The 26,666-nt window shown below is 44.7% G+C and overlaps 1 protein-coding gene across 1 annotated transcript in view; it reads left to right on the forward strand.

Annotated features, from left to right (window-relative positions):
• The window catches only part of COL4A2 (collagen type IV alpha 2 chain), a 205,335-nt gene that overhangs the window by 46,557 nt on the left and 132,112 nt on the right, over window positions 1–26,666 (forward strand). The window contains exon 4 of the mRNA XM_030813682.1: window positions 4,105–4,185. Coding sequence (XP_030669542.1) covers window positions 4,105–4,185 — 81 coding nt within the window. The remainder of the gene's footprint in view (window positions 1–4,104; window positions 4,186–26,666) is intronic.

Below are 26,666 nucleotides of genomic sequence, written 5' to 3' on the forward strand. Positions count from 1 at the left end.
AAGTGTGGTACTTCGGGCTCTTGTAAATGTTGGAATTCCCAAGAGTCTCTCTGGAGGACAAGTAAGATGTCAGTGGGAACACACATACACACATGCACGTGCGTGTGTGCACACACAGCTAGCATGTCCATGGAAACTGCCTTGGCGTGGAATGAGCAGGGCTGCCTCTCAGTGAGGTATTCCTTCCCCCGCAACACAGCACTGGAGCCATCGGTACGCGTAGAAAAGTGTTACTGGGAGGTATCTTAATCAGCCTACAAGTCCTAGTTCCAACGTAAGAATGCATCATTCAGTTTTGAGTGGGTTATGAATAACTCGCTGCAACTAAATACAGTGAATATCGTAAACCTAGAATAAGGAGTCTGTTAGATCAATTTGAAACCATTAAAATCATTTCAACCCTTGATTTATATAGAGGGATTTGGCAAGTGGCTTTAAAATCAAAATTAAAAATAGCATGGGAAACAGCAGATGGAGAATATGAGTTGATGCTTTACTCTATAGACCCAGGAGGGCCGCCTGCCCTTCCCAGACAACTGGCCAATGAATTATTGGGTCAACTGGGGACCCCTGCCAAGCGCCTGTTCATGCCTCCCTCGTGTGTAGTAAAAAGGCAGGAATGCACCAGCCCATCTAGCCTTGAGCTTTGGTGCTAAACTTTCTGGCTTAGTGTGGAGTTGGATTTCTAGAAATCACATATTCAAATCATGGGATTTATGAGCCCCATTGCAGATAAACATTGAAGCCATTAAAAAATTGGCAAATACCTAGGATCGTATTTTCAGGGCATGAGAGGATTTTATATATGTTTACTTTTACACCATAAACTCCAGCTGCCTCATTACCTCACTCAAGACAAAAAAGATAACTGAAAAGAAATGCAAAAGGCTTTCAAGGTACTGTTTTCTCTAAAGGGTTTGGGACTTTCCACTTTTTGGAGTTTTTTTTTTTTTTTATACTAGTGACTGATGCATCAGATACTATATTAGGTAAAGAATTATAAGAAGAACATAAAAAATGTGGAACTCTCAGATGAGAGTTCTCTAGTAGAAAATTGTTAGCTAAAAGCAAAAAAAAAAAAAAAATCACCCATACAAAAGGAGCATGGAGTCATTCCTGGAACCCAAGGCCAACTCTCGCCAGGAGATTTTGGGTCAGAAGCTTGCATGTCCTGCCCTTCCGCCCTGGACTGTCTGGAAGACGCTGCTGGGTGGCAGTGGCAGAGTGGGCCTGGCCATGCCACTTGCACCTCCACGTGGACATTCAGCTGGTGACAGGAACGGGGAAGGTTCCAACAGACCTGCTATCACAAAACAACTTACAGAGGGAGTCCGCAAGTGATAGTCCTGTTTAGTCATTGAGACGTAACTCAGAAGAGAGTGAAAAGGCTGTGGTAAAATACAATTTGCTTAACATTGGAAAGGGTTCTGTCATCTGGTAAGTTTTACTTGCGTGATGAGATTTGAATCAGTGAACACCAGAAGCCAGCCTTGTCCAGGGTCCCTTAGGTGTAACTGTGTGATAATAGGGAGGCTCCAGGCAGGCTGGCAGAGGCTGGATGAGGGTGAAAAGCTAGATTAAGATTCACCTGTGAGCCACTGCTCACCTGTGTGTGGAGGAGGGCTGCAGTAGCTCACCTGTGTGTGTGGGGGGGAGGGCTGCCGTAGCTCACCTGTGTGTGGGGGGAGGGCTGCACTAGCTCACCTGTGTGTGGGGGGAGGGCTGCACTAGCTCACCTGTGTGTGGAGGAGGGCTGCAGTAGCTCATCTGTGTGTGGGGGGAGGGCTGCACTAGCTCACCTGTGTGTGGGGGGAGGGCTGTACTAACTCACCTGTGTGTGGGGGGAGGGCTGCAGTAGCTCACCTGTGTGTGGGGGGAGGGCTGCAGTAGCTCACCTGTGTGTGGGGGGAGGGCTGCACTAGCTCACCTGTGTGTGGAGGAGGGCTGCACTAGCTCACCTGTGTGTGGGGGGAGGGCTGTACTAGCTCACCTGTGTGTGGGGGGAGGGCTGCAGTAGCTCACCTGTGTGTGGGGGGAGGGCTGCAGTAGCTCACCTGTGTGTGGAGGAGGGCTGCACTAGCTCACCTGTGTGTGGAGGAGGGCTGCAGTAGCTCACCTGTGTGTGGGGGGAGGGCTGCAGTAGCTCACCTGTGTGTGGGGGGAGGGCTGCAGTAGCTCACCTGTGTGTGGGGGGAGGGCTGCAGTAGCTCACCTGTGTGTTGGGGGAGGGCTGTACTAACTCACCTGTGTGTGGGGGGAGGGCTGTACTAACTCACCTGTGTGTCAGGGAGGGTTGCACTAGCTCACCTGTGTGTGGGGGGAGGGCTGCAGTAGCTCACCTGTGTGTGGGGGGAGGGCTGCACTAGCTCACCTGTGTGTGGGGGGAGGGCTGCACTGGCTCACCTGTGTGTGGGGGGAGGGCTGTACTAGCTCTCCTATGTGTGGGGGGAGGGCTGCACTGGCTCACCTGTGTGTGGAGGGAGGGCTGCACTAGCTCACCTTTGTGTCTGGGTGAGGGCTGCACTAGCTCACCTGTATGGAGGGAGGGCAGCACTGGCTCACCTGTAGAATGAAGGTTGTACTAGCTCACCTGTCAGGGGACAGGAGGCCTGTGCTGAGGCCCGGCTGATCAGAAAGGGGAGAAAAGAGGATCACTCTGATTGCCATCATCTCAAAACCTTTAATACTGTCACGATCTGAAAGGAAGAGCTAAGGTGCTTGTCCAGTAGCCCAATCTCCAAGTCCATCTTTGATCTGAAAGTTGAGATCAAGGATGAGAAACACCTTTTTGCCCCATCCGGATTGCCCATCCAGGGAACTCCCTCCATTTCCCACTGACACTTAAGGTGGTATCTCCTCCTCTGATGAAACACTCAATGGGGTCACCCACTTGCCTGAATAGGTCCTGAGGAAAGCCTCTTCCCGGCATTCCTCCTCCTTGCTGAGCATAAGTGTGTCTCACAGGGTGAAGGGGAAAGGAAGTGGACTTCCTCTGCCGACGCCCCTCAGTTGAAGTCATAAGTGATATCAGTGGTGCGGGTGAGGGTTTGGCATCCCGCCAGATGCACCTGCCAGTCCTGCCTCCTCACATAGCCCTCCCTTTGATCACCATGATGTGTGTCCCATGAGGGAGCCACCGTTTGCACCGACACCTCCTCCTCCCCTCCATGGTGGCCCACTCCTGCCCACCTCTCTGGGTTCCCTGCCAGCATTTTCTCCAGGCACATGCTCCACATGTCCAGGCAGAAGGCAGAGCTGCTGCCCAGGCCCCAGAGTTTCTCATGCATGCCACAGGCCTGCTCCTTCCTGATTCCTCACTTCACATGGAATCCAGATTCTCAGAATGTTCTCCTGACGCTGGAGGTCCAGGACTTTGCTTGGCATTGGGCACTTTATGGGCACTTTTTTTTTTTGAGACGGTCTTACTCTGTGGCCCAGGCTGGAGTGCAGTGGTGTGATCTCAGCTCACTGCAACCTCCACCTACCAGGTTTAAGTGATTTTCCTGCCTCCGCCTCCTAAGTAGCTGGGAATACAGGTGCCTGCCACCACGCCTGGCTGATTTTTGTATTTTTAATAGAGACGGGGTTTCACCATGTTGGCCAGGAAGGTCTCAATCTCCTGACCTTGTGATCCACCCACCTCGGCCTCCCAAAGTGCTGGGATTAGAGGCGTGAGCGACCGTGTCTGGCCTAGTGAGCACTATTTAAAGGCTCCTTGACCATAGAACATACAGCACCAAGGGTGAACCCTGGTCTCAACCGTGGACTCTGGTGATGGTGATGCGGGCAGACTCGGCGATTGTAACCAGCATACAGGTTGGTTCCAACCTGTACATCCTGGTGCAGGATGTCGATGGTGGGGGATTTCAGGGGTGGGAGAGATAGGGGTATATTGGAAATCTCTGGACCTTACACTCGATTTTGCTGTGCACCAAAAACTGCTCTAAAAATTAGTCTTTTTTTTTTTAAAAAAAAGCCTTATTGAATGTTTTGAATGAATAGTTTCTAGAGTTGGAAGGATTCTCAACAGATGATATTTTAATACCTATTGTAGTTGGCAATGTTTTAGGTAACTTTTCTTTGCCTTGTGTTTTATTGTTGCAGGGTGTGAAGAAGTTTGATGTGCCGTGCGGAGGAAGAGACTGCAGTGGGGGCTGCCAGTGCTACCCTGAGAAAGGTGGACGTGTAAGTCACAGCATTGCAATAAATAATATTATCTTCCTCATACAGTCATGCCTCGCTTAACGACGGGGATACCTTCTGGGACACGTGTGGCTGGGCAATTTCATCATTGCTTGAATGCACTAGAGAGTCCTCACACAAACCTAGATGGCGGGGCCTACTACACACCCAGGCTACGTGATAGAGGCTGTCGCTCCTAGGCTACAAACCTATACGTAGGCAGTTGCAACACAGTAGTATTTGTATATCTAAATATAGAAAAGGTACAGTAAAAAGATTGAAAATGGGACTCCTGTATAGGGCACTTACCACGAACAGAGCTTGCGGGACTTGGAAGTTGTTGTTTCTGCATCAGGGAGTGAGGGGTGCATGGGTGTGAAGGCCTGGGATATGACTGTGCAACATTGTAGATCCATAAACACTGGGGCTTAGGTGGCCCTAAACTTACGTTTTCAATATTTTTCTTTCTTCAGTAATAAATTAACCTTAGTTTACTGTAACTTTTTTACTTTACAAACTGTTAAACTTTTTAAACTTTTTGACTCTTTTTGTAGTAACACTTAGCTTAAAACACACATTGTACAGCTGTACAAACATATTTTCTTTTTCTATGTTCTTATTCGATTTTTTTCTATTAAATTTTTTTTTTTTTACTTTTTAAACTTTTTTGTTAAAAACAAAGAAACAGACATGGGAGCGTAGGCCTACCCAGGCTCAGGATGATCAATATCACTGTCTTCCACCTCCACATCTTGTCCCACCAGAAGGTCTTCGGGGCAGTAACACACATGGAGCCGTCATCCCCTCTGGGAACAATGCCTTCTTCTGGGTTCTTCCTGAAGCACCTGCCTGAGGCTATTTTACAGTTAACATATGTACACATATAAACAGGAGTACACTCCAAAATAATGATAAAAAGTAAAGTATAGTAAATGCAGAAACCAGTGACGCAGTTGCTTATCACCAAGTGTCATACACTGCATGAAACTGCATGTCCACACTTTGATGCAACCAGCAACACAGTAGGTTTGTCCCCGCCAGGACCACCACAAACATGTGGGTCATGCGCTGGGCAGATCTGGTGTCATCTTAGTCCACCACTGTCTTCAGTGCAGTCTGTTGTTGACCAAAAAGTCGTGATGCGGTGCCTGATTGTACTTCCATTTGAAATGAGAGTGTCTTAAATTGCCTGATTAAGTCATTGCACACTTTGCTAAGAAATTTAATACAGTTGTATTCTCTTCCACTAGAACAAACAATAATATAATGCAAAATCAGGTCAATGTGTACCACTTTCCTACAAAATTGGGAGCAATTTTAATTTTCATAAGCAACTTTTCTTTCGTTCATTGTTCATTATAAGTACATATGTGTGTTTGCATGTGTGTATATATGTACATATATAAAGCAATGATGTTTTATACTTATACATAAGCAGAAATGTCATGAAAATATTCTGTAAGGAAAAACATAGTTGCATTTAAACTGCAATGTAGTTATACAAACTAGAGGGCACTAGCAATTGTATCATTGCTAACAATTCTCACTTTGAAAATACTCATTCCCTGAATGTCTTTTATGTGGTCCATCTGATAGATAAGTAAGAGGAAGAAAGGGTACCCCAAATTATCACCATTACACCTGGCAGAATTTGAAATATTGCCCTGATACTGGATTTAATGTGTTTAATCAAAGTGATTGATCTCTGATTCTGTTGCCTTTAAAACTGAGTCTTGGTGTTACTTGGTTTAAAAGTTATTATTTATATGTGCACGTTTAAGTCCATCTTGCATGTGTGAAGGTGTGGGGAGTAGTATTTTGTGTTATGACACAGCCTCCTTGCCTTTATTCCCTGGACTCATGCATCTACCCTAGGACACGTGCTTGTCTACACCTTCGTTTGGCAAATGCCAGGTTGTCAAGGCAACTGGAAACTCTTGCCTGCATTGCCCTGATGTTGCTGGAATCAGAAATTATAACAGCCTTTGGACTGTTATAGCTTTGTTCTCCATCCTTGGGCGGTGAGCGGTAGACTCTCCTAGCAGGGAGAGAATTGCTTCTCCCAGACAGAACCACCCAGTCCCGTAGATAATTCCAGCAAGCCGCAGAGTTAAGGCATGAAGAGGCAAGGCGGGAGCTGTGGCCCAGCTGCTGGCCAAGGCCCACTTCCCCTCCCTGGGCAGAGCTGGGAGGAGCTGAGCCAGGAGCCAGCCCATGTCCTGGACACTAATACCTTGGGTATTCAAATGAGTTTCGCCAAGTTGAATCCTGAAGTCTGTTTCTACCGTAGCCATTCCCCATCCCTGCCTGCCAGGAAGAACGACCCTCTGCTGGAGCTTGGCCTCCAGGGCTGGGGTGCGATGCCGCTGCCTCCTCTCCTCTGTCCCCTCCACAAAATCAAATGGGCACAGTTCATGATAGGGAACCTCTTTATAAATACTGTCATCCTATTTCCTGACCTTTGACTGATCATTATTTCAAAAATCACAACGGAGGAGGCTTCCTGCACCTTTGATCAAAGCTCCCATCTCTCCACCTGCTGCGTTCATCATTAGTTGCAATTCTCAAAACAGTTATTTTGTTTTGGTTAAGCATTCCTCTGCCTGCAGTGGGGACTTTATGGTTTAGAAATTGCTGGTTGAAGATCATTTATCAGCACTTAACAAAGCTAAATAATTCTTAAGTTATGGAAGCCATTTCACGAGATGCAAAACTCCCCTGGGTCTCATGCTATGGATTTTCCCAACGACGCTTCTGTCGCAGTGATGAGAATGCCTGACTGCAAACTCTCCACCCCACAGCCCTTGACTGGCTCAGCCTTATATGGGCATGGATAGAATTGGTGGTATACACATATCTGTGAGACTGGCTGTGTGGGATGGAGTTACTGTCTAGAGGGACTCTGCATTCTTCTCCATGTCATCAGACAAACAGAACCCAAACAAACTGAGTAGAGGTGACCGGGCCAGTTCCTTTTCACTTTCTATGATTATTTAATGCAGAATCAACATAGTAACATTTTCCATAATGCGTTTAGGAGAATTTTATTCTTCAGTAAACATAGCTAGTTCAGATTATTTCAATATATAATGGCATCTGCACAGCAGTGTACTGTTACACGATGCCAGAGGTCTTTTCAATGAGGTTATTAGGAGGGGATTTCTAAGGATCCCCAAGATTCTGTGATTTCGTGAATTCACAGCGCAGGCATTGAGACCTTTCTATTTCCCAGCGTCCCTAATGAAGGAAACACCTTGAGTCTCTTTCTATACTTTGCCAAGTAAAATGAAAAATCGACACCTTCTGGTTAATCTGATTAACATGAGTAATCCAAAACTCCGTGTGGGCTTGGCTTTCCTCTAGTTATTCGGACGGGTTATCAACACTGATCCAATTAAGCTGTGATTGGCAGCTGTCTGAAGGGTTGTACAAAAGACAGAGGCAAAGGATACCCACCCCCCACCCCGGGGCCTGGACTGTGGGATGCACTGTGCATGTGCAGCACTCGTGTGGCCTGAAGTCTGGCTGTACCTGTACCTCTGGGTGCTGCATGATGCTTGACACTGTCATTTCACCTGGGCCGAGGCCCGTGCTGCCAAGGGACCACACAGAGCCAGTCACTGGGGTGTGTTAACAATCAGCACACAAGGCTGCCCTGTTAATTCAGGTGAGACCCTGAACATTTACTGATAAAGTGATAGAAATAGCTGATGATAAAAGGTAAGAAAGAGATCAGTGATGCCATTTACCATTTTCATATTCCTGGAGATATTCTCCTGTATGTTACAGGAGACATTTACTCTCAGTACTGTTGCATCTATTGTATTAAAACATTTTCAAGATAGAGTTTCTATTTCAATACCACAAATCCAATGCATGTGGCTTAACTATTTATTAATTAACAGATTTTCCCAAATGTGTTCCTGCAGAAGCATTGCTCTGTCTGCCCTACTTTTGGACTGATAGTATTTTTTTTAAAGTAAGATAATACATAAAAATAGCAGCTGGACAGAGCTTGCTGTCAAAAGGGCTGTGTGCATAGTTTGTTCTTTCCCACAGCTTCCCCTGGGGTGGCTCCCGTCTCTTTTCCCTGTGGTGCTACTGTAACAGCCCTGGAAATGCCTGGCTGCAGACTCGCCACACCCCAGCACTTGGCTAGCTCAGCCTTTTATGGGCATGGTACCCCAGTTCATCTGTGCGTCACCATGGTGACAGCCAACATCAGAAGTTGTACGTCACTGGATAACTTTTGGACACTAAGCAGAAATCACAAGCATACTATGGATTCCAGTTCCAAATGGATTCTCATGTGACCGATGAATGAGCTTTGGGTCAAATTTGTAGAGCTTTGTTCTCCATCCTTGGGCGGTGAGTGGTAGACTCTCCTAGCAGGGAGAGAGTTGCTTCTCCCAGACAGAAGCACCCAGTCCTGTAGATAATTCCAGCAAGCCGCAGAGTTAAGGCATGAAGAGGCAAGGCGGGAGCTGTGGCCCGGCTGCTGGCCGAGGCCCACTTCCCCTCCCTGGGCAGAGCTGGGAGGAGCTGAGCCAGGAGCCAGCCCATGTCCTGTAGTTCACATATGAGCACACTGACTTCAGGAGGGAAATGGCCTCTGCAAATGTCACACCCAGACTGTGGCAGAGTCCAAAACAAAACTCAAGTCTGGGGACTTAGACAAATTCTTTTTCCAGCATAATCATCTTTTGTGTCCGTACTCCTCTTCCCATATGTCAGCCTAGAAGAGTGAGGCTCTCCGGGGCACAGGGAAGAACATAGGCAGCATGAGAAGAGAGTTTCCCCTCATTATTGAAGAGTTATGCTTCCCTAGTTAACTCTCTAACCACCTCTTCAGTTGTTTTGTGAATTAAGAAATAACTTTAACAAATGATTCAGGGCTTTATTGTTATTTGAGGGTCTGTATTTCAAATAATCTCTAGTAAGTATATTGGAATAATTATAAATTCTAAGTTCTGATTCATTGATACTGCATGTTCTCAGATTCACCCCTCCACTGAATACCAGGCAATCATCAGCACCAGACAAGCCTGCCCGCCCCTAGCACCTTTCACTGCAGCCCTCAGGCAACTCTCCTGCCTCAGGCCCTCAAGTAGCTGGAACTATAGGCATGCACCACCACACCCGGCTGATTTTTGTGTTTTTTTTGGTAGAGATGGGATTTTGCCATATTGCCCAGTCTGGTCTTGAACTCCTAAGCTCAGGCAGTCTGCCCACCTCAGCCTCTCAAACTGCTGGGATTACAGGTGTGAGCCACCACACCCAGCCTTCTTTTTCTATTCTCTTTTCAGTTTTCTTTCTTTATACACCATGGAGATGGAAGGCAGTTGAATGGGAAGCATCAAAGTGACTTTCAGTTACAGAATTTCTGTCAGAGTTATCAGCACCACGCAATGTAAACGTTAATAGTATAGAAAGCAGTAGAGGGGCAGATAGGAAATCGGAGTCAACAAATAAGACAGCTTTGCTTTGCTTGTTAACTCACCTAGCGGATTGTGAAAGTCTTGGATTTTTCCAAGTAAGGTCAATTTTAGTTCATTATTTCAATAACTTAGCCAGGTTCCTGTTCCCCCCAAACATCTGATTTTTGACCACAAACTCTGATCAGATAGGTTGTTTCAAATTTTTTAATGACATCAACCTTCACAGGGCACCTCCCATGTCCTAACGCACTTGGGTATTCCAAAAACTGGTAAATACGAAGACTGGTTGGATAACTCCGTGTTGGGAATTAGTGAGATGGTCAAATGGCCCTGCCACACGACAATAGGGAAAAGAGAACCCACGTCATCAGCCCCTGAACGAGTGAGTGGAGTCCCCTGCATCACTCAGCATGCATCCAGGCAGTACCCACAGTGCCCCCTGTGGCCTGGCAGCTACAGCTGAGAGCCTGGAGACTATGCTTCTAGAAGGTTGCGATTGACAAGCTCGCTCAAGTAAGCAGTGGCTGAGTGCTTAGGGCAACAAGTTGTGTTTAGCGACTGCATTTTTTCATGTAGCTAAGAGTTTCCCACAGTCTGTGGGTCCCTGGACTTGGGTCAAATAATCCTTAGCCTCAGTAGATTTCTTAAATTCAACAATATAAATCAAAGTAAAAGAAACCAGAGAGAAACTGAGCAAAAATAGGCGCCAGGAGAAGAGGGAACGAGTGCTTGGAGCGGGATGGAGGCAGATAATGAGAAGGCAAGAAAATTCCTTGTCTCTGGCTCTTGCTGTCAGCTCAGAGGGGTCATCTTGAGATGAAAAAGAAGAGCCCCCAGGGTCGGGGAAGGAAAGGAGAGGGTGCCCCACGCAGATACGAAGCAAAGCCATTGGCAAGATATTCTCTCTGAGAGCAGCAGTCTTGCCAAGGGCATCTTCTATTGTGTATTGCCAGTCATAAGCCCTACCCTTCCATATAGATAGCCAAATCTTCCCCAAGGAGAAGTTCCCCAAAACTAAATCTTCCCCAAGGAGAGAATTGCAATGCCCGGGCAGCATGGGCGCTTTCGTGTGGGGGTTTCCGTGGCTAGAGGGGTTCTGAAATTTTTGTATTTTTAGTAGAGATGGGGTTTCACCATGTTGGCCAGGCTGGTCTCGAACTTCTGACCTCAGGTGAGCCACCCGCCTCAGCCTCCCAAAGTGCTGAGATTACAGGCGTGAGCCACCGCACCCGGCCTCTGTCTTAGTTCTTTGAAGATGTGTGCATGCGTGGAATGAAAACATCAGTGCTGCTGTGTCGGACCTCTTTGCACACCAACTGCAATTTTTCCACACAGTTACTTTTTAACGGTGTGCCCAGCATACTTAGCAAAAGAAATCTCCAGCATTTTACATGCTGCACAGAAAAGGCAAGGAATTAGTCAGAAACAGCAGAAACGCCACCTGGCTTCCAGGCTTTTATAGCCCTGTCTACACATAGCTGTCACCCACTTTCAAAACCATGCAGTTATTTTTAGTGTGGCTTTGGAGCGAAGGTGGACTGGCTCATCCAGCACTGCAGGGGCTGCGGCAACTGGGTCCCGTGATTATTTTCTGTGGGTGAGCTCCAAACTGGCCCATTATCTGTCAAATCCTCAATGGTGTTATAATGGTTCTTTTGACATAAAATATTTATCATATGGGATGGGATGGCGAGTGCAGGAGGGGCCAGAAATTCATAATTGCTTCTCTCTTTGTCAGCTGCATAATTAACTCAATTCTACAGCAGTTTATTAAAAGTCCCACTCAAGAGAATGGTTAAATCTCGCTGGAAAGAAAGAGCCACATTATGTTCTGAAGCTCCAAGTTTCAGAAAATATTCTTTTTGTAAATATATGAGCCCAATAGGTCACCCATCTTGGTCTTACTTTCATGAAACCCTGACTTTATATTGTATTTTCTTTTCATCTAGGATTTACTATCTAGAATAGTCTTACACATTTACTATGAGTTTCCTGTCTCTCCACTCTCCCCACATCCTCTCTCTACCCCTGGCTCCAGACTCACGGAGATTGGATGTTCAGTATGGTAACTGCTAGGCACATGCAGCTATTTCAGTTTCAGTTTTAATTAATTAAAATGAAATAAAATTTAAAATTCACTTCTTCCATTCACTAGCCACACCTCAAGTACTCGCATAGCCACAGCTCCAGAAGATGGCTGCTCTGTTTACTTCTGTATTCCTGGGGCCTATGCGGGGCCTGACACATGATGGATATATACTAAATATTTGTTGAATGAATACATATTGTTTTTAAATTTTAGTAGCCAACTGTGGCTATGCATAATCCACTGCCTGTGTTAGGGGCCAAGTTTCCTGTTTTTCAAGGCATTTTCTCTCTTGTTTTTTTTTGAGATGGAGTTTTGCTCTTGTTGCCTGGGCTGGACTGCAGTGGTGCCATCTCGGGTCACTGCAACCTCCACCTCCTGGGTTCAAGTCATTCTCCTGCCTCAGCCTCCCGAGTAGCTGGGATTACAGGCATGTGCCACCACGCCCTGCTAATTTTGTATTTTTAGTAGAGATGGGGTTTCTCCATGTTGGCCAGGATGGTCTCGAACTCCTGACCTCAGGTGATTCACCTGCCTCGGCCTCCCAAAGTGCTGGGATTACAGGGGTGAGCCCCTATTCCCGGCCTGACATTTTCTTTAATTAGAACTAGATTCTCATTGAATGGAGCACCAAAGTATGAACCTCGAGACTTTGTCACAAAGGGCTCTGTGACCTTGGGTAGGACACACGACTTCTTTAAAGGAGTCTCCTGAGGGCTTCGCACCTTGCTCAAATGGGCTTTCCAGAGCTTTGCGCACTCCTCCCCCTACCCTTCTCTCTGCACCTGCCCTTTCTCCACGCGATGCCCTTGGCTCTCCAAGAGTCACCCTGGCCCCCTTGCAGCCCCTGCTGCTGGGGCATCCTCCCTGGTTCATTGACTCTTTCCTTCTCTTAGACCAGTGCCTTACATGCAGTAGCTGATAGAAAATACATATTTGAGTGTTGAAGGAATGTAAAACTCCATTGCTAAAACGAAGCTAGGGCCTTTCTTTGGATGGAGGACATGAAAGAAAATGCCACTTCCAAAGCTCAACACTCCATCGGATTGACAAGTTAGGTGGGATCAGATAATAATAGCTATTTCATGTCTTGATTAAAAACCTCACACAGACTCCAAAGAACTGTTGATAAACTAGAGTAAAAGGAATTCACAGTTCCATTCTTCTTATAAACCAAACTAAAATGCTGACTTTCGAAATCCTTTTTTGCGACCTCCTGATGGAAAGTTTTGACAAGTATAGCACTGAAGCATTTCCCCCTCTGTTAGAGAAGAAATGGCAATCTTCAAAGACCATTGTTTTGTTTTATTCGCTTCCAATTCATTCTTAGTAAACAACTGCAGGATTTCTAAAAAGACCAGACCATAGTAGTTACCAGACATGAGATGCTTTCTAAAAGCTACTTTGAGTAGAAATGTTTTCTCTGAATCTGTCTTCCCTCATGCAGCAGGAAGAATGCCTAAAGCTATGGCACCTTCATATAGGAACAGCGTCCACAGTCAGTCTTCCCAGTTGGGTTTATCTCAGCCGTCCTTTAGAGGTGGTCTACACAAGAGTCTAAATGTGCCTGCCTGTGAGCGGTCTTCTACTAGACTACTTCGATAATAAAGAGAAAACTACTAGATTGTTTTGCAAGGTTTTGAAATTACTGTTGTTTTCTTCTGGAGACAGTAAAATAATAGGCAAGGGGAGAAAATTGCAGAAATGATCAAACCAAGCAACCGTATGCACATTTTCCTCACTGAGGGGCCTTTGAATTTGCCACCTAAATGCTGCACGCAGTGGGTACCCCAGGAATGAGGAAATGGGGTCCCTTCGTGTCTGCTTTATTTTGTCCATCATTAAATCAGAAGGACATGGTTAGTGTCCTTCATCCTCGAAGGGTGAAGATGGCTGCATACTACATCGTCTGTTACTATCATTGACATTAGGGTAAACATATAATAAATGTATTTTTAAATGAAACAGTCATTTCAGAATGTCCTTAGGAAGCTGGTCAACCTGAGGCCCTGAGCTGCCTGCAGTTCTGAGCCCTCTGGCGTCTCACCCAAATGAGTTCATTGTGGTGTAGACAACTGAAGTGCTCAAGGTGTCAGAGGTCTGACTCACCTGGGAAGCACAAAGCAGGCTTCCAAAGGCCATATGTCCCCACTGATTAGAAAGATCAAAACACCCCTGTCCCTTTCCTCTCTGTGTCCAGCCTAGAGGTTTGCATTCTAGGAGAATGGCAGCAGCCAGACACCTCCTAGGAACCCGATGCGAGCCCCGTATCGATGGCAGCTTCCTGCGAAGCCACGGTGAGCACGTGAAAAATCCCCACCGTAGGAACAGAAGTTTTTGTATCTAAAACACTGTTAGGGTGAATAACTCTTAGAGGTTTGGAACCAGAAATAAAGAAAAAGAAAAAGAACAAAATAAAATGGAAGTAATTAATGCTGGGTAAATAATATCTTTGGCCTAACAAGTTCTTGGCTCCATTGTCAGCATCCGTGTTTTCTATTAAATTGTTGTCTTTGTGAGGCATTATTACAGTTCTTCCGTCTTAAAGTCTGTTTTGAATAAAGAAAGCGAAGGTTGGATGAATTCTATAGTGAGGTTGATCTCTCTCGAAAGAAAATTAAAGTTCTGGCATGTCTTAGCTCTGCATGGCAATAATTACTTTTAAGAAAATGCACTTTAGGTGGTGATTATGGCATTGTAAAAGTCTTATGAAAATAAGAGATGTATGTCAAGAGAACCTTACTATCAACATCAGTTTTGTGCATTGCACCCATGCTTAGCATCTGTCAACAAAACCAGCCTTTCTTAGGTTTGGTGAAAGGAATATTGCCGTGGCCTTTGAGGACTGATGAGTTTCCACTAATTTAGAGCAAAATTAACAGAATCCTATGAGCCTGGAGGAAGCCGTTCGCTTTTGTTTGTGTTACTTTTAGCATACTACTCATTTCAACCCCGCTTAGAGAAGTGGCAGATCTTATACCCTCAGGCAGCTGGGATATGCCAGACACAGAGGGCAAGATCCATAAATCTTTAACACATTTTACTGTACACGTTCACAGCCCCAACCGGCCATACCATTGCAACCTAAAAGAAAGAGAGGATTGAATAAGCAGTCCAGAAAATTCAAGCAAAACTCTGAAACAGGAAGCCAGGCTTCCTGCACTTGAAGGCCTTGGGGTAAATTCCTCATCATTTAACACCTGAAATTTTACAAATATTTGGACTTCTCTTCAAAGAATGATAGAATTATTGGTCTAGAACATTGACTAGTCTTCTCCCAGCCCCGTATTCAGGAAGGACAGAAGAATGCATTGGAGACGGATGAATATCCACTCTGTTCTAAGGCCTCCAGGGAGAGAAATTGGATAGACTTTACTGGTAACTTAAGGAAAGACAAAAAGGCGTAGGTTTATATATATATCCAGAGTAAAATTCACAAAGACCTCAAGTCATTAAAAGTATTACACACTATTGCAAAAGAAAATAATCCAACTCCCAAAAGTTGAACTAAAAAAGTTCCTCTTCTTCAAAATAAGGTTTTACTCAGAGACTTTCAGTCCCACTTAAAACTTCAAAGCAATAAGCTTCATTTCACAGCTTCACTAAATGAAACCTAATGGTAGACATGCCTTTGACTAGACATAAAGTAAGCATTCTTTCTAGAGAAAATAAATAGAAAGAGAGGAGGTTTCTTTCTATTTCCTTATCAGCTTCACCTCTTTCTTAGAAATGATCGCTCATCTGGACAGCATTTGTCGTGAGTTTGTTTTCACTTTAAAGCATGAAGGGGAGAGATGACCAGGGAGTGATACCCATCTGCTCATCTTCAAGGATTGTGTAGGAGTTGAGCTGTAGAGGTTGCACTGCAGAAAGCCAATATTGTCAAGAAGCATCCTGAGAACATGTAGTTAATCTCTACAAATGATAGAATAGTTACATTAGTGCCATAATGTGTTATATTTAAGCTATTTTTCTAATTCACAATCAACTAAGGCCAAAGAAAAGGGGGGTTGAGCTAAATAATAGCATTAGGATGTTTAATGTGAAATCCAAGAAGGCTAAAATAATACAATTAGGCCAGGCGCAGTGGCTCACACCTGTAATCCCAGCACTTTGAGAGGCTGAGGTGGGCGGATCACGAGGTCAAGAGATGGAGACCATCCTGGCCAACGTGGTGAAACCAGGTCTCTACTAAAAATACAAAAAAATTTAGCTGGATGTGTTGGCACGCCACCTGCAGTCCCAGCTACTTGAGAGGTTGAGGCAGGAGAATCACTTGAACTCGGGAGTTGGAGGTCGCAGTGAGCCGAGATCATGCCACTGCACTCCAGCTTGGTAACAGAGCGAGACTCTGTCTCAATAAATAAATAAATAATGCAATTAGAGTTACAGTATGGCTATTCAGGTTGACCATTCCTAATCCAACAATCCAAAATCTGAAGGGCTCCAAAATCAGAACCCTTTTGAGCACCGGCCTGACACTCAAAGGTCATCTCGTTGGAGCATTTTGGATTTCAGATTTTTCAGTTTAGGGTTGCTCAACCAGTAAGTATATGCAGATATTTCAAAATTCAAAAAACTCCCAAATCCAAAACACTTCTGGTCCCAAGCATGTCAGATAAGGAGCACTCACCTTCTGATGAGCTTCAATCATTGTGAGACCTTTCAAATCTAACACCATTAATAGAGAGCACTATTTAACACTATGGATAAATGGTTCTTCCGACTAGAATGCCCATCAGTAGCACTCAGCAGGTGGCACCGTGGCATAGGCTATGGTTAATAAAACTGCAATGCAGGAAAATTTTAGCTTTGACACATGCCTACTTCTCTTCAGCAATCCCACCCTTCCCGCCTCACCTTACAAATACACGGTAACTCAGATACCTCAATGATACACGAATGACTCCAGCCAGCCTCACCCCAAAGCTCCCCATCGTACGGATGAGCCTTCTCTCCCATCATCCACCCACAAGCCCCCCGTCCAACCCCACTTTCTTCAATTGATCGCAGCACAGCATAGGGAAGAACATGATTTATTGAATCTTTTCCATCCTAAAGTATTAATTATCAATAGCTGCAATATACCCTGACTTCATAGGAAAACCTGCACCTCATTTTAATCACTTTGTTCTGAGCATCTCACTTTCCTTCTTAGGTCTTGACCTTAAGATTTCAACTTTACTTTCTAGCGGCTGCCTGATCAACGTGGAGTGAAGTGAAATGATTTCCCCCTGGATTTGGAAGCTGTGCTTCTAAAACTCTGTCCTAAAATCACATCACTCTCTTTTACCAACCACATTATTGCATTGCATTGGCTCACTAGTAATGTATTTCTACCAAAAAAAAAAAAAAACAAGGGTTTTTTTTCTTTTGACACGTGTTTTGTTTTGTTTTGTTTTTTGTTTTGTTTTGTTTTTTGAGACAAAGTCTCATTTTGTCGCCCAGGCTGGAGTGCAATGTAGCCATCTCGACTCAATGCAACCTCCGTCTCATGGGTTCAAGCAATTCTCCTGCCTCAGCCTCCCGAGTAGCTGGGAGCCTGCCACCATGCCCGGCTAATTTTTTGTGTTTTTAGTAGAAACGGGGTTTCACTGTGTTGGGCAGGCTGGTCTCGAACTCCTGACCTCGTTATCCGCCCACCTTGGCCTCCCAAAGTGCTGGGATTGCAGGCATGAGCCACCGCACAGCTTTGTATTTTTTTGTTTGTTTGTTTGTTTTCTGCTTTTTCACTCTTGGATTTCCACTTATGCACTTAGTTTTTGAACTTGATTCAGGATTTTGTTTTGAATCCTGTTAAATTGTGGAAAGGTGCAGCTAAAGTTGCCGATGGGGAGATGGGGAAATTGAAGGTGTTCTTCTGCCCTTGATTTTTCTCTCTCTCTCCTACTTGTCTAATACTGATCTAATTCAGACATAGACAGTCCATGAAGATGGCTATTGACCAAAAAGGAGATTTCTAAATGTTAATTCCTACTAGTATTTTTGGGACTTTATTTTGAGGATAGCATGGATGAAAAGGGATAGCTATGCAGCCATCTGCATACCCTCAAGTCGAATAATCAGACTGAGGAAGTCAACAAAAAGAACTTTGTGGATGGAAATGAACTCCTTAATTCCAGAAGATTAAAAAGACTTCTTTGGTAGAAGGAAATAAAGTTTAACAAAAAGGGTGCCCTTCAAAAATGTCAGTTATCTTGGAAGGAAAGATGAGTAATGGAAATCCCGGCTGATCACAAAGATGAATAAGATGCATCCTTTAAAACTGGCATTTATGGAGGACAAGGGTTCTTCACCAGCACCCCGCATCCTTTCCTAGCAGCCGCTGACATAGTAAGAGAAGCCTCTGGAATTATCTTATTGCATAGAATTCATTATTAATTATTCCTACAATGAAGATACATATGATACAATAAAGAAGCTCAGGATCTTAAAGTATACATAGTGTGTGTCGTGTGTGTGTGTGCACGTACCTAGACCTATCTACATTTATGTTCTGAAATTGTATACATCTTATATTTACCAAGTATTTATCTATTTTCTGTATGCGTGTATTTCCAGGGGAATAACAATGTACTATCCTAGAAAATCTTTTCAACCTCTAGTGCTCAATATAGGATTTTAGTTATTTTTAGCACTTAATCTTATCTGAGAACTTAAAAATGAAACCCAGTGTGTATTTTTTAATGTCCTGCAACTTTATTAGAAGACACTGTTGCTTTTTAAAATTTATCGTGTTTTTATATCAAGCCTGTGCCAGATGTTCCTAAGTGCTTTGAACAATAGCTGGTTTTGAAACCATCCGGCGCTCTCCACATAGCTCTGCCGTGCGCATCGCTACTCCCTGCTCTCTGAGCATAGTGTAGGGTGGGCGGCGGCACGTCTGGGATATGAGAAAGCCTGGGAGCCTGGGCACTGCAAAGACTGTTCTGCCTGGGGTCTGACGTTGGCTATGCTGGGAGCTCATTGTCTTTCCGTCTCCCCCAGTTCTTATCCTACTGATCTCTGTATGCTGTTGGCTTTGAGACAATAAGAACTCCAGAAATGAACAGACCGGGAATTGGGTCATGGATGGGAAAGGAGGCAGGAGTGGGTGGACAAGGCCGGAACCACATTTGCACCCTGAGGGGCTGGGAGATTCCGCTCACCTCTCTCTCTCTCTCTCTGTAAGAATGCTACATCCCACTCAGGGGGTTTCCAATTGTCCTTACTCTAGTTGGCAGGAACTTAAAACATAACTGAAGCATGAACAACTGGGTATTTTGATGAATGATTGACAACATCCCATTGTCTTCAGAGCCCAGCAAACCGGGCCCATCATTCCACTGTCGAGGTGGTTCCTTGAGAGAGGGGGCAGAGGACCTTGTGCGAGGGTGGGATCAAGCACAAAGAGAAAACTTTCCCAAAAACCTTCAACAGACTTTTTTGTTTAAAAAAATAATAATGTTTCCGTCTCTGAACACCAAGCCAGTTGACCCATTTTTCCTTCATGTGATTTGTGAGCTATTTCAGAATCTCATAAGCCTCTCTGACAGGTCAGGAATGGGGAAATGAGAAGTGTCATCCTGTAGGGTTTCTCTTCTCTGGAATTTGTCTTGTGTTATTTTTTAATAAAAATAATCAGTGTTATGCTATTGTTTCAAATCTGGAGACATTTTACTCTTTGTGTATCATTGCCTTTCTTTTTAATGTGTGTTATTTCTGGAAGGCAAGCAAGCTTTTTTCTTGTTTGTAAAGACCTCTTCTCTTGTTGCCAAGAGAGATCACCTGAAAAGACAGAAAATTTCCAACTTAAACTGTAGATATCGTTCAATTGATTTATTTACAGAGCTTTAAATCTTATTTTGTGGCCACCACAGTGAAGCAAATATTATTTTAAAAGCTTCGTATGAAATAATCATTAGTATCTTGTTCCATTTTAAAAATTGCAGGTGTTTCCTATGCCTTTGGGCAGGTTTTATTGTTTGTCTTTTGTTTGTGCGTCTAAATTTCCCATTGTCTGGGACATGCAGAGTGTGTGTCATGGAAGGTCATTGTTCTGGTTCACATGATTTTATTTCCAAACTCTGGTATAGGTTCTGATGTATGTTGGCCGCTGTGTGGCTATGTACCCATTTCTTACTAACCATGTGGTTTAGTGACTAGTTTATTTCTTTATACATAATATTTCTCTGAGTTGGGATGTCCATTACCTGTTTTCACAATTTGAAAGGAAGCATAATGATTTATTTGTAAGTTTTTTCTGCCAGCACTATGACTCATTTGGGGTGTCTGATCCACTTGAATAGCACATGTGGGCTGCAGAATATTCATATTGATGGAACACCCCAAACTTTAGGATTTCCATTCTACCTGCCACACAACCAGTACCAACTGTGTTGTGAACGCATTTTTTAGGTAGGGAAATGATTTACAAACGTTAGCCTTCTTTACCTTCACAGAGTTGATATTTAATTGGACCAATAGTAGCAAGCACAATCTTAAGAACGTTTTAAATCTTGCCTTCAGAGGGCATCTGTGGTAGAGGGCTTTGGGTAGTGAAATATTTGACTACTTTTCTTTAAAAAGCAAAAATCAGAACAACTTATAGAACAGTCCTCCTGATATGATCAGCTAATAAGAAATTTGAAGCAGCCATTAGACTTAGGTAAAACTTAGGATTCAAGCAAAAAGCTGCTCTCTCCTGTCCTGAGGGTGGGTTAGTCACACTCAGGGGTGTCTCCTGTGTTGAATAGAGTGGCCTCCAGCTACAGCCACTGCTTACACATGTTTGGTTGTGCACATGAGAGATAGATATCCAAGTCGCAGGGTGTGAGGACGTAGAAATCCAGGGTATCCCTAAAATTATATCGAACTCCGCCAAACTTTGCCTGAGAATCTATGACATCCTAATGCCTCCATCCTTCAGCATCTGTGGAGTTGGCTCCTTTCCGCCTCTGTGTTTTCCTTATCCCTTGTTGAGTGTAAGTTAATCGGGCACATGCCAAGGGGCAGCATCCGTTTTATTTTTACCCCCTTTGAGATTCTAAGGCTCTTCAAGGATATAATGCAGCCCTGTGCAGCCGTGGTCAGTTTTTGCCTGGCTGCAGTAGAGACTTGGCGCCCTGGAATAACTCCACCGATTATCCAGCTTGAGAGTTTTCAACTGAACTGAAGTTTTATTAATGTTCATCATAATCGTGCCATGTCCAATTTTAGTACTTAGTATGAATTAGAGGAAAAAGGAGAAAATGATGCCCCGTTGGGTCACCATGCATTGTCATGATACCTAGCATTGATTGACAGCTTACGGTGGTCCAGGGGCGGTGGGAGCACTTTACATCCATTCACACTTCCTCCTTAGGGCAGCTCCGTGATGTAACCCCCTTTTACAAGGAGGAAATTAAATGAAGAACAATGACGTGAGCTGCCCAAAATCACATCATTAGAGAGTTAAGGAACCAAACTCTGACCCGAGATCTGGAGCCAACACTTAACTTTCCCTGAGGGGCATCCTTTAAAATCTGGGTATGATGTTGCACCTTGAAACTCAGTTGTTCAAAATTATTCTTTCTTTCCCAACCTTTAACTTCCACACCAACTCTTTTCCCTAAACAAAATCACTAAACCAGAGAAGCGAAAGTCTGTAAGGCCACGGTTTTGTGAATTAAATATCCATCCTTTTCCCCATCTGTTTGCGTTTGTCCTACTCTCTTTCCTCTTTTGGTAGCAGCTCTGTTCCAGGAATTGGCAAATCGATTTGGCTCTTTTTGCTTTCCTCTTTGCTCACAGGGAATCTCCTGTTTGAAAACCAGAAAGGTTCTCCAAATATAGCAAATGCTTTCCTCATCTCCATCCATACCAGTTACCCCTCTCCTCCTGCTCTCCTACTCTGTCCCACTGCCCCAACCCTGACTCTGTTAACCTCGTGGTAATTATACTTCTGTAGTTTCATTAAGTGGATAGTTTTCCCCTCTTCAGAAGCATTCCTGAGTCAAGAACACCCTGAATGCATTGGAAGTTGTTCAAGTCTCACCCTGTAGGTCAAGGTGAGATACTGTGTAGATCTGCCAATTAATCTCCTTAGAGGATGGTTTAATCCTAAAAGAAATTCTTATAGCTCCTGGTTTTAAGCCCTTTCTTTCCTGGGGCCCTTTTCCTTTAGTCCTTATCTACTCAAATCAGGCACATAGAAGACATCCCTCACTATAAGACGTGTGGGGTTAGAGCTGTTGCTCAATTGGACCCTGAGATGCGATACTTCTCGCCATTCAGGTGTGCGGATGGCTCACTGGGTAAGCATCTTGACTTTGGCATCAAATTCCAGCCCTTACACCTCTGTCCCAGCCCCTGGGTCAGCCATGTTCCCCTTTGCCATCGAATTCTGCCTCTGAAAATGGAATCATAGTTACTGCCTCCAACAGCTCCGATGTGGCGATGGTATTGAGAGATCAGCTCAGTGCCTGTCATTGTGCAGAGGCTCAACAAATGGTGGATACTACCATGTTTTCTCTTTCTGTGGAACTTCCGCAACAGTCATCTGCAAAATGACAGAAAATGCCAGTCAGTTGGGCATTCCAGGGGCTGTTGGGTCTGTGGGCAAGCATCCCTGCAAATAGGGCTCCCATTAAAGACTCATAAAGGAGGTGTTTTGGACCTTGAGTCTTTTTAAAATCTTGACAGAGCCGAGTGCAGTATCTCATGCCTGTAATCCCAGCACTTTGGGAGACCGAGGTGGGCAGATCACTTGTGGTCAGGAGTTCGAGACCAGCCTAGCCAACATGGCGAAACCCCATCTCGACTCAAAATACAAAAATTAGCTTAGTGTTGTGACGCACACCTGTAATCCCAACTACTTGGGAGCCGAAGGCAGGAGAATCACTTGAACCCAGGAGGCAGAGGCTGCAGTGAGCCAAGATCACGCCACTGCACTCCAGCCTGGGTGACAGAGTGAGACTCTCTCAAAAAAAAAAAAAAATTGACAGAGAAAATCATGATTATGCTACATCTTTATACAGGAGTGGTCTGTACAAGTTTTTATTCATTTAATTTTTCTTCTGTGCTGCAGAAGCATTTCCTGGGCTTTCGACATTCCCTGAGTAAATTAAGGCTTTGTCAGCCTCTGTTCTGATTTGGGTAATTTATACATCATTATGCAGAGTAAGCTCCAGTAGAATCACAGTGTCTATTTCAGCTGAAAAAAATTTTTGCTAAGGAAAGAACTATCTGACATTCACTGGCTTAGGGATATTTGGGGAGACACGATAGCTTGCAATGCAGAGTGGCCTCCTGCTTGTTCATGACAGTACAAGATGCATTCCTAAATCTCTTATGTATCACTTCTGATATGACTGAGAAGAACTAGGTAAGGTATAAGTAAGGAAATAGTCTCTTATCTCCACCCACTTCACTGTTCCTGGCAGAGCAACAGTCTGGAACTGTCTGTGTCGGAAGGTCAGAGCCTCTTTTTATTGCAGTGACTGTTCTGGTTGCTGCTTGATATCACATGAGCCTCTGACCTGCTTAACTACATTTTAATCATACTGCCTTGATTCATATTCTTGGTAGATGAATTGTGATTCATTATTCCATAATCATTAGCACCCCCACCCAGCAAAAATCAGTATTTTTCTGATAGTTTTGACGGTTTTAGCAAATTTTTATATTAGTTTTGGAAACTTTACTTTTTTTATAAAAATCATCGTTTTTACATTACATATTTGTTTCATGTTGCAAATTATCGGAAGGAATGCCTCTCACGCTGTAATGTGCCTGCAGGTAGCCTGGGCCCCTTGGTAAAGCACAGATGCTAGTTCTGCAGGCCCAGCCTGAAGTTCTGCAGTTGCCCCAAGCTCCCCAGTGACATGGTAGCTGCTGGCCCAGGGGCCCTACTTGTAGTTCAAGGCCCCAGAGGACCTTCCTGAAACCCCCTTGGAGAGCCAAGGCCAAGCCGAGTGCAGCCTCAGATGTTCTCCTGAGACTGACGCATCCTGCCTGCCACGGTGAGGCCAGATTATTAAGCAGATAATTCATTGTATGCCTAGAAGACATATCCTAAAAGTGATCTTTCTTGCTGAGATATGGAACTAGACCTGTCTTCACTCAGTGATCATTGATGTTTAGAATGGCCAATGTGGTTCATCTTATTAAGGGGAAAACTTTAATTTTACTTATTATGTTGAATGTCACTATGTTCATTTATTGATTATCCCACCAGCTGAGACTTGGGTGGGGAGTGTCTTATACACCTGAAAGAGCTAGGGTGGGGGTGGGGAGACTTGCTTATACCACCATGCCAGCTGTGGCATTCTGCTCATGGTCACCAGAGTGCATTGTCAGATGGTTCTTGGTTAGGACATCTGCATTCTCCATGCAACAGGTGCCATCTCTGCCCTTGGTTGGGGTCAGAGTCCTTTAATCCAGATGCAGTATTGGTTGCATCTGTCATTATCGGCTCACCTGCAGCTGTCGTTCCTCTGTGGTGAGCCTAGCCCTCACTCCTGCCTGTGTTTTCTGCCTGGTCACTCTCCTGACCCTCCAGTTTACTTCCTGGCTCTGGAGGTGCACTGCAAGGGCACAAACTCTCCCTGTATCCATCTCCATCCCAGGACCTGGCACATCCCTGCAGCTGCTCCTGGGTGTGCCCACCCCACCCCCACTTGGATTTGAGCTTCCCTCAACTAATGGGCTTTCCATGGGGAATGAGGAGGGTGGGAATTGCGGTGCCATTAAAATCATTTGACTCAGGAAAAGCTTTTCGAAATAATCCCCAAGGACCAACTCTTTACAGAAACTCCTCCCCCGCCTTCATATTTTTGGCTTTGACTATGGGGAAATTCATTATGTTGAGCTAACCTTGGTGAAACAATACTAAAAATAGAGATAATAGAAAAACATGTTAAAGAGGGTAAAATCATCCAAATACATGCTTTATAAAATTCAGCCTAATACTAAATGGCTTTATTCAAACCTAATTTGAACATATCACAAGTATATTTCAACAAAACTTTCTTCTTCGCAGAACTTTTCAGGAAAAAAAAAAGTATACTGTCAAAATGTTTCTCTTATTAGCAATCAAAACCCAGTTTGGAAAAGTGAGTGGTTTGCTCTGAAAAACAACAAACAGGGCTTGTGGGAATTCAACAGAAGTATAACCCACGGCTTGTAAGAATATTAAAACCACAGTTACATTTTACGCAGTTTTGGCAAAAGGAATAGCCCAGGTGTCTCGAATCAAGCTGTAATGTGAAATGAAGAATTTCAACAGGCCTCATTAGGCTTTTGTTCTAGTTGAGCAGAGTTTTCTGCTTTCTTGGCTAAAATGAGATGCATGCAGCTTTAATTGTATCTCCCTTTATTCAAGGTCTTCGCTGGCAACCTTAAGTATCAAGGATTTGCTCGTCAAATCATTTGTAAATAAAACTCAGATGTAAGGAAATATAGACAAGGGAGGATAAAAGTTCTGTCCAAAGAAAATAGATATGGAACAAATTCAGAGAATTGTAGATGTAGGAAGGACCTAATACACTAGGAAGTCTCCTTTCTCAGTTGAGGAAACTGAGGCCCTCCATGGTCCAGAGGTGCACCTGCGGCCTCTTGAGACAGAATGAGGCCCTTTCCTCCGGGTCCCTCGCCTCAGGAGATTCTCTGAGATAGAGAAAGATTCTGGAATTACAGCCGAATCAGGAGGCCTTTTAAGATTGATTTAGGAAGAGCTAAGAGAAAATACTAAATGAAGTGAGTTGTTTCCAAGAAACAGAAATAATCAATGAAGTTTCTTTTACAAGGAAATAATCGAAGTAAATGCCATCTGCATGAAAAGTCGCATTAAAACCCACCCCAGCGGGCACTTCCTGAATGCAGCATTCTCTGCAGACAGCATTTGAACGATAGTTAGAAAGCAAAACCCTTGGAAACACTGGGAAGAATGTTCCCGGTCTGACCTAGACAGTCCTTAGACAAGGAATTCGGTCCCGCGGTGTATTTCCTTCTCCACAACATGATCATGGTGAAGAGCTCCACATTGATGTCGGTGGACACAGTCGTGAATGGAAGCTGCTTCAGAGGAGGCAGAGCCTCCATGTCCCACAAGGACCCACCTCACGCACTCTCCAGCTCCTGTAAAGGGGAGATCATGGAGCCGGGGGCATTTGGGCCCCGTTTGTAGTCTTGCCTGGCCCTGACCCATCAGCACCTGCCTAGTTCCGCAGGCACAGAGGAGACTGCACCTTCTGGTCTTAGGTGGCTGCACCAGGGCTTCTTGAAAAGGGGCAGCTTCCTCTCAGGGACATCAGACAAAATCTGAAGGCACTTTTGGTTGTCACACTGTGGAGAGGGTGTTCCTGGCATCTGGTGGGGCAAAGGGACGCTGCTACACATCCTATGATGCACAGGACAGCCCTGTGATGAAGAATTATCTGGTGCAGATTATCCGAAGTGCTGAAGGTGGGAGACCCTGGGCTAGAGCAGTGCTCAGCACCCTAAGCTAAGAGACGAGTACACATGCAGCTGCACCTGAGGGAAGACCTTGTCCTCAGAAAGCCCCTGCAAAATTCCTTGGGGTGACCTTCCATCTTGCAGCTCATTTCTTTCATGTATTCAGCAAATACCTGAGTTCCTACTGTGTGTCAGGCTCTGTGTATACCTCAAATTGAGGAGCCAGGGGTGCCGGGCAGCAGTGGGGCTCACAGACTTTTTGCTGCAGCAGCAGCTGCAAGACTCCTCCCTTCTCATGCACCCCCAAATCCAACTCTGGAGGTGCCGTGTCAGGCGGGTGCACAGACCGTGGAGCTGGGGTGCTGGGGACAGAGCACTCCCCATGGACCCCCATTCGGAAGTGCGGGGTGTTGGGCACATTAGTTAATCTCTTGGCACCGCCGTGTTTTATCTCTAAAATGGCAGTGTTGATGAGACCCCCACTCCCTAGGTTGCTATGCCTGTGCGCCCCTAACACATGAGAGCCACATTAGGATGGTGTCTGG

This window comes from Nomascus leucogenys, chromosome 5 (assembly GCF_006542625.1).
Source record: "Nomascus leucogenys isolate Asia chromosome 5, Asia_NLE_v1, whole genome shotgun sequence".
Classification (NCBI taxonomy): domain Eukaryota; kingdom Metazoa; phylum Chordata; class Mammalia; order Primates; family Hylobatidae; genus Nomascus; species Nomascus leucogenys.